The 16,564-nt window shown below is 41.1% G+C and overlaps 2 protein-coding genes and 1 long non-coding RNA gene across 6 annotated transcripts in view; 1 reads left to right on the top strand and 2 right to left on the bottom strand.

The window, feature by feature from the left end:
• Positions 1-7,223, bottom strand: part of pisd (phosphatidylserine decarboxylase) — a 27,850-nt gene extending 20,627 nt beyond the window's left edge. Inside the window, exons 1-3 of one of the 2 annotated variants that reach the window (XM_073478156.1) lie at positions 7,166-7,223; positions 4,546-4,598; positions 4,144-4,280 (exon numbers count right to left, since the gene is read on the bottom strand). In XM_073478156.1, the coding sequence (XP_073334257.1) occupies positions 4,144-4,280; positions 4,546-4,598; positions 7,166-7,209 (234 nt within the window). In that variant the 5' untranslated portion in view covers positions 7,210-7,223. Of the gene's footprint in view, positions 1-4,143; positions 4,281-4,545; positions 4,599-7,165 lie in introns of those variants that run through there. The other variant, XM_073478158.1, reaches the window with a different exon arrangement.
• LOC141006059 (uncharacterized) lies at positions 1,763-11,192 on the top strand. Of its 2 annotated transcripts, XR_012179905.1 has the most exons (5): positions 1,763-1,917; positions 2,150-2,257; positions 8,641-10,007; positions 10,216-10,662; positions 11,090-11,192. It is a non-coding gene; the product is annotated as an uncharacterized lncRNA (long non-coding RNA). The 2 variants fall into 2 exon arrangements; XR_012179904.1 differs by having other exon boundaries at positions 8,641-10,662.
• Positions 7,707-16,564, bottom strand: LOC141006055 (uncharacterized). Of its 2 annotated transcripts, none has more exons than XM_073478153.1 (11): positions 16,409-16,564; positions 15,478-15,600; positions 14,248-15,084; positions 13,603-14,092; positions 10,987-11,331; positions 10,829-10,852; positions 10,474-10,651; positions 10,199-10,287; positions 10,043-10,114; positions 9,823-9,953; positions 7,707-8,828 (listed from the first exon to the last, which is right to left on the bottom strand). In XM_073478153.1, the coding sequence occupies exons 2-11, from the start codon at positions 15,590-15,592 to the stop codon at positions 8,668-8,670; spliced, it is 2,442 nt and encodes an 813-aa protein (XP_073334254.1). In that variant the 5' UTR covers positions 15,593-15,600; positions 16,409-16,564; the 3' UTR covers positions 7,707-8,667. The 2 variants fall into 2 exon arrangements, with proteins under 2 accessions (XP_073334254.1, XP_073334255.1); XM_073478154.1 differs by having other exon boundaries at positions 8,229-8,848; positions 16,409-16,542.

Below are 16,564 nucleotides of genomic sequence, written 5' to 3'. Positions count from 1 at the left end.
CCATATCCCCAATGAATCAACTAATCAGGAGGCAGGTGGAGAAGTGGGAAGAGGGGGCGGGGCCTGAGTGAGAGTTGATTTACAGTTGATTTAAAGTTAACGTGTGTTCAAACATCTTGTCCTTCTTCTTCTTCGTCGTCATCTTTAAACTCAGTTGATCGTCATCCTGTTTCTAATTTGTTGTGTTTGACCACATTTTATTTTGAAAGTCCCTCCAGTTGTGTTTTGTGTTTTCTCGTCTTCCTGTCACACTGAACCTGGATTTACTTTACAAACAGTTAAAACAGTTTAAGACAGGTAGATTAAGTTTAATCTGCTTCCTGTTCACCTTCAGTCTGTTTCTTAAAGTCACGTCGTGTTTCATTTCTCTTTTTTCCTCTCTCACCTGAATCGTGCTGTCGTTCTTGTCCTCACCCCTCTTCCTCACCCCTCTTCCGCCTCCTCTTCCTCCTCCTCTTCCTCCTCCATCTTTCTCGTTCTCTTTCTCTCTGTCGGTCGCTTGACCCCGCCGCCTCACCTGCCGCAACAGGTCTCGCTCCCGACGCTCACGGCGGCGGCAGAAGAACCTCACCATGAGCGGCAGTCAGTGTCCCCTGATGAAGATGGCCGACGACCCATGCTGACGTTTATCACGCAGGTGAGAGACGGACAGGTGAGAGACAGACAGGTGAGAGTGTTCACTGAGAGGACAGAAGAAGAAGTGACAGAGAAAGAGAGAGAGAGAGAGAGAGAGGTCAATACTGAAGAGCACTGCCCTCCCTCTCTCTCTCACCCCTCCCTCTCCCTCTCTCACCCCTCCCTCTCTCTCTCTCACCCCTCCCTCCCTCTCCCTCTCTCACCCCTCCCTCTCTCTCTCTCTCTCTTTCACCCCTCTCTCTCTCTCTCACCCCTCCCTCTCTCTCTCTCCCTCCCTCTCTCCCCTCCCTCTCTCTCTCTCTCTCTCTCTCTCTCTCTCTCTCTCTCTCTCTCGTGTTTTTCTTCTCATTATGTTTTTATGTATTATTTTAATTATTTTACTTATTTAAATTATTAGATTTTTATAACTTATTATTATCACTTCATTTATAAAAAAGGTTAAAACAAAAATACTACAAAATACAATTCATTGAATTTTCAATGATTTTTGGATTTATTATCATTCTGGGATCTGACTTGTTTAAATATTCACATTCTTTTGAATACTTCATTTTTTTTTCTTTACTAAACTTCATTATTAAAAAGTTATAACTTCAAACTTAATAATATTTCTATTTAATATTTTATAACAGTTTATTAACTTAAGAGTAAAGAATAAATTCATTCAAACAGCTTTTGTTTTAATTAATTTAACTAAAGTTATAAGTTAAATATTATTTTGATGAGATTTTACGTAAATAATAAATAATCAAATTCTGAAAGAAAGAATATTAAATTACTTTTCTCATGTTATTAAAATGTTGTTTTCATTCTACAAATATACAAAATAAATATTTTTATTATCGTTTTAAAATCATTTTATTATTTTATTATAAAATATAAATTAAATTATTGAATTTTTAAAAAAAAAAAGGGAAACGCCTTCAACTTCTGTCCAATCAGAGCCTCCCTCTGTCCTGCCCGGTTACTCATTAACAAATCAGACCATATCCCCAATGAATCAACTAATCAGGAGGCAGGTGGAGAAGTGGGAAGAGGGGGCGGGGCCTGAGTGAGAGTTGATTTACAGTTGATTTAAAGTTAACGTGTGTTCAAACATCTTGTCCTTCTTCTTCTTCGTCGTCATCTTTAAACTCAGTTGATCGTCATCCTGTTTCTAATTTGTTGTGTTTGACCACATTTTATTTTGAAAGTCCCTCCAGTTGTGTTTTGTGTTTTCTCGTCTTCCTGTCACACTGAACCTGGATTTACTTTACAAACAGTTAAAACAGTTTAAGACAGGTAGATTAAGTTTAATCTGCTTCCTGTTCACCTTCAGTCTGTTTCTTAAAGTCACGTCGTGTTTCATTTCTCTTTTTTCCTCTCTCACCTGAATCGTGCTGTCGTTCTTGTCCTCACCCCTCTTCCTCACCCCTCTTCCGCCTCCTCTTCCTCCTCCTCTTCCTCCTCCATCTTTCTCGTTCTCTTTCTCTCTGTCGGTCGCTTGACCCCGCCGCCTCACCTGCCGCAACAGGTCTCGCTCCCGACGCTCACGGCGGCGGCAGAAGAACCTCACCATGAGCGGCAGTCAGTGTTCCCTGATGAAGATGGCCGACGACCCATGCTGACGTTTATCACGCAGGTGAGAGACGGACAGGTGAGAGACAGACAGGTGAGAGTGTTCACTGAGAGGACAGAAGAAGAAGTGACAGAGAAAGAGAGAGAGAGAGAGAGAGGTCAATACTGAGGAGCACTGCCCTCCCTCTCTCTCTCACCCCTCCCTCTCCCTCTCTCACCCCTCCCTCTCTCTCTCTCACCCCTCCCTCCCTCTCCCTCTCTCACCCCTCCCTCTCTCTCTCTCTCTCTTTCACCCCTCTCTCTCTCTCACCCCTCTCACCCCTCCCTCTCTCTCTCACTCCCTCCCTCCCTCTCTCTCACCCCTCCCTCTCTCTCTCTCCCTCTCTCTCACTCTCTCTCTCTCTCTCACCCCTCCCTCTCTCTCTCTCCCTCCCTCTCTCCCCTCCCTCTCTCTCTCTCTCTCTCTCTCTCTCGTGTTTTTCTTCTCATTATGTTTTTATGTATTATTTTAATTATTTTACTTATTTAAATTATTAGATTTTTATAACTTATTATTATCACTTCATTTATAAAAAAGGTTAAAACAAAAATACTACAAAATACAATTCATTGAATTTTCAATGATTTTTGGATTTATTATCATTCTGGGATCTGACTTGTTTAAATATTCACATTCTTTTGAATACTTCATTTTTTTTTCTTTACTAAACTTCATTATTAAAAAGTTATAACTTCAAACTTAATAATATTTCTATTTAATATTTTATAACAGTTTATTAACTTAAGAGTAAAGAATAAATTCATTCAAACAGCTTTTGTTTTAATTAATTTAACTAAAGTTATAAGTTAAATATTATTTTGATGAGATTTTACGTAAATAATAAATAATCAAATTCTGAAAGAAAGAATATTAAATTACTTTTCTCATGTTATTAAAATGTTGTTTTCATTCTACAAATATACAAAATAAATATTTTTATTATCGTTTTAAAATCATTTTATTATTTTATTATAAAATATAAATTAAATTATTGAATTTTTAAAAAAAAAAAGGGAAACGCCTTCAACTTCTGTCCAATCAGAGCCTCCCTCTGTCCTGCCCGGTTACTCATTAACAAATCAGACCATATCCCCAATGAATCAACTAATCAGGAGGCAGGTGGAGAAGTGGGAAGAGGGGGCGGGGCCTGAGTGAGTGTGATGTATCAGTGCAGCGAGCAGAGTGACATTGTCACTGTGCAATCATCATTGTGACATCACTGTCACCTTTCACCCAGTGAGCACTGAGTGTGGGTCAACACATCACTGTAGTCACACAGGATGTGTTCAGGGTCAACAGTGAGTGTGGGTCAACACATCACTGTAGTCACACAGGATGTGTTCAGGGTCAGCACTGAGCGTGGGTCAACACATCACTGTAGTCACACAGGATGTGTTCAGGGTCAGCCCTGAGCTGCTGGAGCAGTGTTGTGCTATATTAGCTTAGCAAGCTATCTGGCTAACTTTGTGTAGCCAAAAAAACATGACATTATCGATTTGCCTGAATGCACGTGAATTCAGCAGAAGAAGAACCAGAATGAGAACCAGAAGAACCAGAATGAGAACCAGAAGAAGAACCAGAAGAAGAACCAGAATGAGAACCAGAAGAAGAACCAGAATGAGAACCAGAAGAACCAGAATGAGAACCAGAAGAACCAGAAGAAGAACCAGAATGAGAACCAGAAGAACCAGAATGAGAACCAGAAGAAGAACCAGAAGAAGAACCAGAATGAGAACCAGAAGAAGAACCACAATGAGAACCAGAAGAAGAACCAGAAGAAGAACCACAATGAGAACCAGAAGAAGAACCAGAAGAAGAACCACAATGAGAACCAGAAGAAGAACCAGAAGAAGAACCACAATGAGAACCAGAAGAAGAACCAGAAGGAAAAAGAATCAGTCTTCTCCTACCTGTGTGGGCGTGGCCAGAGGAGGCGGAGCTCCATCCTCCTGTTGATCCCTTGTCCTGAAGTGATGGTAACCAAGGTAACCACCACCTGTCACTAAAAGGAGAGGGAGGGGCCGGGGCCGGGGCAGGAAGCCACGACCTGAAGAGAGAGAGCTGATTGGTCCAAAAGACCTGACACAGAATCCTGCAGGTTCTACTGGTAAGGAGGAGCAGGAAGAGGAGGAGGAGGAAGAAGAGAAGGAGGAGGAGCAGAGGAAAGAAGAGGGAGGAAAAAGAGCAGGAGGAGGAGCAAGAGGAGGAGGAGGAACAGGAGCAGGAGGAGGAGCGGGAAGAGGAGGAGGAGCAGGAAGAGGAGGAGGAGCAGGAGGAGGAGGAGGAGCAGGAGGAGGAGCAGACAGACTCACCAGTGTTGATGCTGCGCTGCAGCGTCTGTCGGCTGCAGTTCAGATGAGAAACTCTAAAAAATAAGAAAAGTTTTTTAATTGTTTTAATTATGAAACAAGTTTATTAAATATACAAAACATGCAGAGGCTGAAACCACACAGACAGGAGAACATGTGGAGAACATGTGGAGAACATGTGGAGAACACGCGTGAACATGTGGGAGAACATGTGAAAAACATGTGGAGAACATGTGTGGAGAACATGTGTGAAGAACATGTGTGAGAACATGTGTGAAGAACATGTGTGAGAACATGTGAAGAACATGTGTGAGAACATGTGTGAGAACATGTGTGGAGAACATGTGTGGAGAACATGTGTGAGAACATGTGGAGAACATATGGAGAACGTGTGACAACATGTGGAGAACACGTGGAGAACATATGGGAGAACATGTGGAGAACATGTGAAAAACATGTGGAGAACATGTGTGGAGAACATGTGTGAGAACATGTGGAGAACACGTGGAGAACATATGGGAGAACATGTGGAGAACATGTGAAAAACATGTGGAGAACATGTGTGAGAACATGTGGAGAACACGTGGAGAACATGTGGGAGAACATGTGGAGAACATGTGGAGAACATGGGGGGGAACATGTGTGGAGAACATGTGTGAGAACATGTGGAGAACATGTGGAGAACACGTGTGACAACATGTGGAGAACACGTGGGAGAACATGTGAGAAACATGTGGAGAACATGTGTGGAGAACATGTGGGGAACATGTGGAGAACATGTGGAACATGTGGAGAACATGTGTGGAGAACATGTGTGAGAACATGTGGAGAACGTGTGACAACATGTGGAGAACACAAGGAGAACATATGGGAGAACATGTGAAAAACATGTGGAGAACATGTGGAGAACATGTGTGAGAACATGTGGAGAACACGTGTGACAACATGTGGAGAACATGGGGGGAACATGTGTGAGAACATGTGTGAGAACATGTGGAGAACACGTGTGACAACATGTGGAGAACACGTGGGAGAACATGTGGAGAACATGTGAAAAACATGTGGAGAACATGTGTGAGAACATGTGGAGAACATGTGTGAGAACATGTGGAGAACATGTGGAACATGTGTGGAGAACATGTGAGAACATGTTGAGAACATGTGGGAGAATGTGGAGAACATGTGTGAGAACATGTGGAGAACATGTGTGAGAACATGTGGAGAACATGTGTAGAACATGTGGAGAACATGTGGAGAACATGTGGAGAACATGTGTGAGAACATGTGGAAAACATGTGTGAGAACATGTGGAGAACATGTGAAAAACATGTGGAGAACACGTGGGAGAACATGTGGAGAACATGTGAAAAACATGTGGAGAACATGTGTGAGAACATGTGGAGAACATGTGTGAGAACATGTGGAACATGTGAGGAGAACATGTGAGAACATGTTGAGAACATGTGGGAGAACGGTGAGAACATGTGTGAGAACATGTGGAGAACATGTGTGAGAACATGTGGAGAACATGTGTGAGAATGTGTGGAGAAAAAGTGTAGAACATGTTTGAGAACATGTGGAGAACAAGTGTAGAACATGTTTGAGAACATGTGGAGAACATGTGTGAGAACATGTGTTGCTACAGCTGTTAGTGAGCTGGTCACAAGAATGGCAGAGGAAGTGCAGCTGACATGTCTCAATGCTAACGTGGTAGCTTGACAGCAGTGAGTGCTAACAATAGCTATGTTGGTTGGTTACATGAATTATTGTTATTATTGTTCAGCCGCTAACTCAGTTAGCACAAAGCTAACAGCCACATCAGTGAGCAGGACCTCTCAGCAGACTCCTCACACTGAGCTACGTTCATGGCAGCTGTTGAACTTGTGTTTCTATAATTGTAGCATTTATCTCAGTAGCTTATGTGTTTATTAGACTAAAGCTCAGAGAGCTCTGGGTCAGTCTGTGCCAGTGTAGTCAGACAGTGTTCAGGCATTTGAGACTCAGGAGGCAGAAGAAGTTCTGCTGGTTTCTATAATGTGACCAACAGAATCATTAAGAGTCTGGACTCAGTTCAGCCTCTCTGACACACCGAGCCGCGTTTAGTCTGAATTAAAATCTCTTTGATGTAAACAACAATATTAATTAATGACTAATTACTGGTATTATAATGATAGTCTTTTTTCTTTAATTGACTTCTCTCTCTCTCTCTCTCTCTCTCTCTCTTTACTTCTTCGAGTCACCCCGAGCAACCAGCAACACGTTCAGGTATAACTCACCTGTTCATATGACCTGAACAGGTAAATGTGTCTCATCAGGTTAATGTTATCTGAGCCGAACCTTTCGTCACTCAGACTCACACACTCATCGCGTGTCTGGCGTCACATTCAGCACAGTGTTTGTATTTTAGGCACGATTAAACCTTATTTTAATACAAACTTTGAACAGAGTCCGATTGAATCACGGGTCAGAACTGTTCCCTGCCCAAACGTCGCTTTCACGACAAATACGTCACTGTGTCATTACGTTTCAGCCATGCAGCCGCCAAGTGAACACGTGACTGCTGACGTCGAGCTGTTCACTTGAACATTTTCTGTAGTTAAAAAAGACAAATTAAGTTAAATACCTCTTAGTCACTCCGCTGCACACCCTCCGCAAGGCCGCCGCCATGTTGTGTTTGTGTGAGTGACGTAACGACGTCATGCGTCACGATAGACACTGTGGTAATTTTTTACCTCTGGCTCGTCTGTCAGGTGACCCTTCCTTCAATGTGATTGGCTGTACTCGCATGAAGCAGCTGATTGGTCAGCGCGGAGGCTGCTGCCTGTGAGGTCAGACTGAGGGTTTAATATACTCCATTTAATAACACAGTGAGGACTGACGTCACAGCTGATCTGAACTGTTGGTTAGCAGCTAACATGTAGCCTGTTGATCAGGACACTGGCAGCTGCACTGTGGGAATACATTAATTAATTACTGAACATGACGTCATTCATTCATATGATTTCAGCTTCTTCTGTGAATTTATTGTTGACCTGTCAGTCTCCACTCATGAGTCAGCTGATAACAAGCAGCATCAGAATCAGCTGACAGACAGGAAGTTGTTCCTGATACAGACCTCAGATCAGCTGTTATCAACTCACTGATCAATAACAAAGAGACAAACCTCAGAGAGCAGAAACAAGCTTTATTCATTCAAAAAATAGACACTTTTCAGCAGAAATATATATATTACACTTTAAAAAACTCCAAATACATCTTATCTGCAGTACTCACACAGTACTGCAGCTGTACTCACAGTACTGCAGCTGTACTCACAGTACTGCAGCTGTACTACACCGTACTGCAGCTGTACTACACAGTACTGCAGCTGTACTCACAGTACTGCAGCTGTACTACACCGTACTGCAGCTGTACTACACAGTACTGCAGCTGTACTCACAGTACTGCAGCTGTACTCACAGTACTGCAGCTGTACTACACAGTACTGCAGCTGTACTCACAGTACTGCAGCTGTACTCACAGCACTGCAGCTGTACTACACAGTACTGCAGCTGTACTACACCGTACTGCAGCTGTACTCACAGTACTACAGCTGTACTACACAGTACTGCAGCTGTACTCACAGTACTGCAGCTGTACTACACAGCACTACAGCTGTACTCACAGTACTGCTCACAGTACTGCAGCTGTACTCACAGTACTGCAGCTGTACTCACAGTACTGCAGCTGTACTACACAGTACTGCAGCTGTACTCACACAGTACTACAGAGTATTACAGAGAAGTGTTTTCGTATGTTACCAAAGAAAAGAACATCAAAATAAAATGGCGCCCCCTGTGCCCTGCTGTGGGTGTGGCCTTCTGATGGGTCACCTGATCATCCACACTGTTAAAAATATTTAATATTTCTGAAAATTCACATTTTAAACAGCCTACACTGTAAAAAAAAAAAAAAACCAAAACCCCAAAAACAAACGAAAATGATCAAGTACACTGCAAAACGAAAAAGCCTGCTTCATCAGACCAACTTGGTGATGCCATTGCCATGGTAAGGCAGCAGGAGCGGGCATGCTAGCAGCTGTGTTTATTTGGCCTTTAGACGGTGGACAGGAAGTGATGTCACAGCTCACACATCCAGGCCCTGCCGTATAAGAAAGTCTTCGAGTGCGCTCAGTCGCTCCACCAGCATCACGTCCAGGTCCGATTCGTCATCGTGGCCACCGCCATGACAGTGTCGCCGAGCCGCTGCCCTTTTCCTGGGCATCGTGGCAACAGGAAGTCCTGGTCCTGAAAGACACAGATAAGAACTGTTTTTGTTTTACATTCATGGTCCTCATGTCGTCAACAGTGACAACCATTTAATTTTCTTTATATTTTTTATGATTTAAACAATGTTCGCTCTCTGCTCACTGATTGGCACGTTTACCCGCAGATTCCACCGGATACGTGTCCGCTGCGTTACGGCTCCGCCACGGCAGCGGAGCTGATCGGTTTCACTCTAGTCTATGTGTTAACTTCCACCAGGTCTGCTGCGCTGCGTGTCTGCTGCGTCCCAGCTCCGGCAGTCCGCAGCCCTGTTGAGCAGATACGCAGGACTTCTATTTCTGGCAGATGCCGCAGCACAACGCGGCAATTCAGCCGAATTCAGCACAGAGCAGACAGGAAGTCAGACACGAAACAACAACATGGCATCCGGTTAATTTTCAAAATAAAACACTCCGTGTTGATGCCAGCACAGAAACCTCGAAAAAGAGACAAATACGCGCTCTTCTTCTAATCCTTCGGTCGGGAACACTTCGTGTTGTTGTGTTTATAACACATACATATAACTGCGCTCGTGCGTGATTATGTAATTATCGCGGGAATTCCTCGGTTTCGTAACTCCAGCTGTTCGGCGGAGCTGCTGTGGGACTCACAGCTGGTGGGGGCCCGAGGGCGACGGAGCAAAACCGTACCGGAGCCGTAACGCAGCGGACACGTGTCCAGTGGAATCTCAGGGTTAGACGACCAATCAAACATTTACACATTAGATTTAAATCAAAGCAACTATTAAACTACTAATTGTAACTGTTGATGTGTTTGCAGTGAAACAGCCTCAGTGAGCTCAGAGCAGGAACTTCAGGACGTCTGTGGATCGACTTTCCAAAGAAGAGAGACATTTTGTTGTTGCTGTGTTGGAGGAGTTTGACTAAAACTGTTTTGATGTTTTTCAGTAAAAATCTTCTGATGTTATTTCTGTCTGTGTCCCGTCCTCCTCACTGAACTGCCTTTCCCAGCATACCTTGCGGCCGCTTCCTCTTCCTGGGCTGGGTGAAGTCAGGAAAGAGGAGGAACCTGCGTCTCCTCTGCTGGCCAATCAGTAGCAACGCACCGTCCTTTTCCCGCGGCTCCTCAAAGATCGTCTCCAGACTCCTGCAGGAAGACAGAAAGGCATGCTGGGAGATGGAGTCTCTACAGTGGACAGTGGTCTGTGTTTTTGATGTGGGATTTGTAGTTTTTACCTGTTGGTGGTGGGGGACTTGTAGTTCTTGTTGGTGTAAATCTCCTCCAGACTGAACTCTTTCTTCTTTAACCTGAAACAAGTTTTTTTTTATTCAGTTTAATGTTTTTTATCACTTTTTACTTGGACTGTTTCTACTGACACGTCCTCTCCTGACCTTTTGACCTTCGGCAGTCCCATCGGTGTGAGCGGCGTCTCGCGTGGCGACGCCCGGCGGATTCGTATCTGTGAGACTCGTTTCCCCCTCTGATAAGACAATAACCAAAAAAAGGAGAGAAATTCAGAAAAAATATGTGAGAAAGACTGAGAGCTCCACCTGCACCAACGACCAGTTCAGAAACATTAACACTACATACTTTAAAGAAGCTAAAAAATGTCAAGAAGAAAGCAGAACACTGATATTAAACCAATCATCAACCAGAGGAACTCCACCTCTCTGTTCTTGCTGAGAAACTCAGAGCCCGCTGCTGATTGGCCAGTGGGAAGCGGAGCAGACAGTCCATTGGCTGAACAGGAAGGCAGGGGCAGGGGCCGTCGCCGGGGAAGGTGAAGGTTCCGGGAGCTGTGATTGGCCCACTGCTTCTGATGTCGCCGGCCAGATAGAGTTGGACTAAAACACACGTACGCAAGCACGCACACACACACACACACACGCACGCACGCACACGCACGCGCACACACACACACACACGGACATAATTTTAGTAAACAAAATGAAACAACATTCACAGACGAATGTAACAAACAACAAACACTAAAAAGTGACTGAACGAGTTCTTAAAATTACCTCGGTGTCGGCGATCGTACGTAACTGTGGAGACAAACATTACAACAGTTTAATAACTACAGAACTGATCAAACTTAATCAGACATACAGATAATCTTTAATTACTCATTGATCATGAATATTAATGAGCGTTAATGTAAATACGAGAGCCGACCAACCAGTGGTCGCTGCTCAGACTGGGCGGGGCTGTCCAGTCCCTCAGAGGCCGCAGGGGGCTCCAACAGGCTCCACCCCTCACTGACTCTGATACTGTCTCCACAGCAACCGTTGACAGACGCAGCACGGAGGCGGGGCTAATGAAGGAGGATGATGAGGAGGAGGAGGAGGAGCAGAGCCAAAGATGGAAAGTACTGTGACTGGAGGAGAGGGGGAGGGGAGGGGTGGAGTCGGAGAAACGCCATTGGCCTGAGGAGACACTGAGTGCTTCTGATTGGCTGCAGGTCTGACCAATCTGAGCTGACTGCAGGAGGCGCAAGGCATTCTGGGAAGTCGATCTGGAGATACTGGAGGCAGAAAAGAAGTTACTTTTTTAATAATGATTAACTTATAGGCCATTACCACTGTATATAACATCATTATATATTATTACTATATATAACATCATTATTACCACTGTATATAACATCATTATATATTATTACTGTATATAACATCATTATATATTACCACTGTATATAACATCATTATATATTACCACTGTATATAACATCATTATATATTACCACTGTATATAACATCATTATATATTATTACTGTATATAACATCATTATATATTACCACTGTATATAACATCATTATATATTATTACTGTATATAACATCATTATATATTACCACTGTATATAACATCATTATATATTATTACTGTATATAACATCATTATATATTACCACTGTATATAACATCATTATATATTATTACTGTATATAACATCATTATATATTACCACTGTATATAACATCATTATATATTACCACTGTATATAACATCATTATATATTACCACTGTATATAACATCATTATATATTATTACTGTATATAACATCATTATATATTACCACTGTATATAACATCATTATATATTACCACTGTATATAACATCATTATATATTATTACTGTATATAACATCATTATATATTACCACTGTATATAACATCATTATATATTATTACTGTATATAACATCATTATATATTACCACTGTATATAACATCATTATATATTACCACTGTATATAACATCATTATATATTATTACTGTATATAACATCATTATATATTACCACTGTATATAACATCATTATATATTATTACTGTATATAACATCATTATATATTATTACTGTATATAACATCATTATTACCACTGTATATAACATCATTATATATTACCACTGTATATAACATCATTATATATTACCACTGTATATAACATCATTATATATTATTACTGTATATAACATCATTATATATTACCACTGTATATAACATCATTATATATTACCACTGTATATAACATCATTATATATTATTACTGTATATAACATCATTATATATTACCACTGTATATAACATCATTATATATTATTACTGTATATAACATCATTATATATTACCACTGTATATAACATCATTATATATTATTACTGTATATAACATCATTATATATTACCACTGTATATAACATCATTATATATTACCACTGTATATAACATCATTATATATTATTACTGTATATAACATCATTATATATTACCACTGTATATAACATCATTATATATTACCACTGTATATAACATCATTATATATTATTACTGTATATAACATCATTATATATTACCACTGTATATAACATCATTATATATTACCACTGTATATAACATCATTATATATTACCACTGTATGTAACATCATTATATATTACCACTGTATATAACATCATTATATATTATTACTGTATATAACATCATTATATATTATTACTGTATATAACATCATTATATATTACCACTGTATATAACATCATTATATATTATTACTGTATATAACATCATTATATATTACCACTGTATATAACATCATTATATATTATTACTGTATATAACATCATTATATATTATTACTGTATATAACATCATTATATATTACCACTGTATATAACATCATTATATATTATTACTGTATGTAACATCATTATATATTATTACTGTATATATCATTATATATTATTACTGTATTTAACATCATTATATATTACCACTGTATATAACATCATTATATATTACCACTGTATATAACATCATTATATATTATTACTGTATATAACATCATTATATATTATTACTGTATTTAACATCATTATATATTACCACTGTATATAACAATATTATATATTATTACTGTATGTAACATTATTATATATTGTTACACTGACTTATGTTTTCTGTTTGTTGTACAAATCATGTTGAATGTAAAAGTTTCATCAACATTAATCACATGAATATAATCTGTTGTACCTGAAGGATACACTGACTTATTTATATTATTCAAATATAAATTAATCTGAATGATCTGAGGTTTAATTATTTACAATTTTCAATGGTAAAATGACTTTTAGAGTGTGTTCATCATTTGTTTTGAGTGCATTTATAACTAAACATTGTGTAATTAAGTGTAATCTAATTTAAAGCTGATCTGAGTTGTTTGATGTAATAATGTACAGATTTATGGACAACATATTGATAAGTATTGGTGATTATGGTTATTAAACACTCACCTGTGGAGCAGCAGCGGCGCTCTGTAACCATTCTGCCTGACGACACTCACAGCCTTCTCTGATTGGCCGGTTTCTCGCCGCTCTCTTCTTCTGTGTTTTCTGTGGTTGAAGTTGTGCAGAGTGAGTGGCGCCTCCTCCTCCTCCTCCTCTGCTCCTCCTCTGAAGGACACCGCCATCCGTCCCACAAATCTCCCAGCGTCCTCCTCTTCTTCCTCTTCTTCTTCTCTGTTTTCTGGAGAAAAACTCTTCCCTCTTCCACTGTGGTTCCTCCTCCTCTTCCTCCCCCTTCCCTCCCCCTCCTCCTCTCCTCTGCTCCTCCTCCTGCTCCTCTGCGCTGATTGGCTCATACTGGAGGAGAGAGGAGGTGTGGCTGAGTCCTCACAGTCTGATGATGAAGATGATGATGAGGATGATGGAGAGGAGGTAGTAACAGGTGGGAGGTGGGCGGGGCTACACGAGGAGGCAGAGCTGAAGGGGAAGACAGCCAAACCTAAAGACCAATAAAAAGAGACAGAGACATTACGATCCAATTTATATAATATTTACTTTTCTAAAATGATATTAATGTAGGTAATAAACTTGAGTCTGACTCGTTAACTGACTCGTTCACTGACTCGTTAGCATAAAGCAGGAGACAGAACTCACCAGGAGAACAGGCTGCTCCTGCCTCCTCTTCTTCTCCTCTCTGTCTGTTCCTCTTCTTCCTCGTCTTCCTCCTGCTCCCCCTTTCCAGAGAGTCCAGGCGGCGACCGATGGAGGCAAGAGCTCCGCGCAGGAGGCGCCGCACCTCCAACCGGTGAGCTGAGAGGAGGCGAGGCAGGAGGGAGGAGCAGGTGCAACAGGGAGGAGGGGGAGCAGGAGAAAAAGAGGAAGGAGCTGTAGGAGACCATGAAGGAGGAGGTGGAGGGGGAGGTGGAGGAGGTGGAGTACAGACAGAATGAAGGGACAAGAAGGAAGGAGGTGAAGGATGGAGGGATGGAGGGAAAGGAGGAGAAGATGAAGAAGAAGGAAGGGGAGAAGGAGCAGAGCAAGGAGCTGAAGAAGAACAGGAAACAGGAGGACCAGGTAATATAAAAGGAGAAGAGGAGACACGAGGAGGAGCAGGAGGTGGGGTGAGGAGTGATGGAAGGGCAGGAGGAGAGGAGGAGGAAAGAGAGGAGATGAGGGAAGAAGGAGGAGTAAAAAAGACAAAAGGAGGAAGAGGAGGGGGTTGAATGGAGGGAACAGAGGGAGCAGAGGAAAGAAGAGGAGCCACAGGGAGAGGAGGACAAACAGAAGATGTAGGAGGAGATGGGAGGGGAAGAGGAGGAGGTGCAGGTGTAGGAGTGAAAGGAGATGGAGAGGAGAAAAAGGAGGGACAAGGAGTTGCAGAAGGAGCAGAGGAGGCACACAAAGGGGGAGGAGGAGAGGATGGTGAGGAGGAGGAGGAGGAGGAGGAGGAGGAGGAGGAGCTCCAAGGAGGTGCAGGAGGAGAGAAAACTCCTGCAGGAGGAGAAACAGCAGTCAGTGCTCTCTCTCTCTCTGACTCTGCATGTAAACAGAAGGTCTCTTGCCCAAATCTCACTTTAAATATAAACAGCTCAAAAATCTGATTAAAAATACACAATATCATCAACCAATAACAGATCAATAACTGATCAATAACTGATCAATAACAGATCAATAACTGGTCAATAACAGATCAATAACTGATCAATAACAGATCAATAACTGATCAATATGAAATCAATAACTGATCAATAACAGATCAATAACAGATCAATAACTGATCAATAACTGATCAATTACAGATCAATAACAGATCAATAACTGATCAATATGAAATCAATAAATAATATAAATGTAAAAAATAATTAACAAAAAAAACACGCCCACCTGTTTGAGGCTCATCATCATCATCAGCCAATGGGTGAGCAGGATGCGAAGTCACTGCTACCAAGCCCCGCCCCCTGTCTTCACTGTCATTCAGTGTCAGTGGTCGAGTGAGCATGGTGACGACTGGGAGAGAGAGAGAGGGAGTAAATAATGAAGGAAACTAAATTAAAGTGATCAAAACAACAACAATAATCTAAATTAATGTTTCGTTAATTTCTATTTAAAAAATATTCACATGTAATGTCATACACAATAACAATGTGAAAACATTAATAATCTCATCAACACAAAACTTTATTGAGCCAATAATTCCTACAAAATGTTCTGGTGTCATTAATATTAAAGACTTTTGTCTTTGAAATGTTTTGTACAATTATTATAAACAGTCTCTGTTATGTTAACAAACCTGAGGACATCGTTCATGTAAAAAACAGATTATATGAACTAAACTAATCATAAAGCTTGTGTGTGATGTATTTATTGTCTTGATCTGAAATATTTCTGACTAAACTTCTGTGAAAATAAAACTGAAGCATTTTCCTCACGTGTCTCAAACTTTATGAACAAACATGAAACAAAAACATGACACAAAAACAAAGCCTCATGTTCTCTCGCGAGATTTCATCCATCCCACTGGTCAAATCCCAGAAATGTTCCTGTAAATCTGAACCTGTTTACACTGTCAGCTCTTTACAGCATCATTTTGACGGTTTTATTTCGTCACAGCAGGGTTTTCAGTGACGTAACACGAAGGGACACTTACAGTGAGCGGGAAGGTTGTGGGTTGAAGTGAGGATAAAACGGGATTTGGGGAAAAATAAAAGGAAAGTGGTCGAGCTAGCAGCAGCTAGCTGCCGTTAGCAGGCTTTAGTTAGTGTGTGTGAGGCTGTTAACCTGGGACAAACCGGGACATTTTAACGGTTCATTTTACCTTTTTCAAGGCCCGCGGCTCCGCTAGTCTCCGTTAAATCCTCTTATCTGTCATTTTAGGCGGTTAACCGGCTGGAAAATGCCGAATCTGGCCGGTATTTCCAGAGGAAACGGAGCCTCTGTAACCACCGCTGACCGGCGTCAAGCTAACGGAAGT

Source organism: Pagrus major, chromosome 12 (assembly GCF_040436345.1).
Source record: "Pagrus major chromosome 12, Pma_NU_1.0".
In the NCBI taxonomy this organism is placed as follows: Eukaryota; Metazoa; Chordata; class Actinopteri; order Spariformes; family Sparidae; genus Pagrus; species Pagrus major.
The sequence above is the reverse complement of the archived record's forward strand: the minus strand, read 5'-3'. Positions and strand labels throughout refer to the sequence as shown.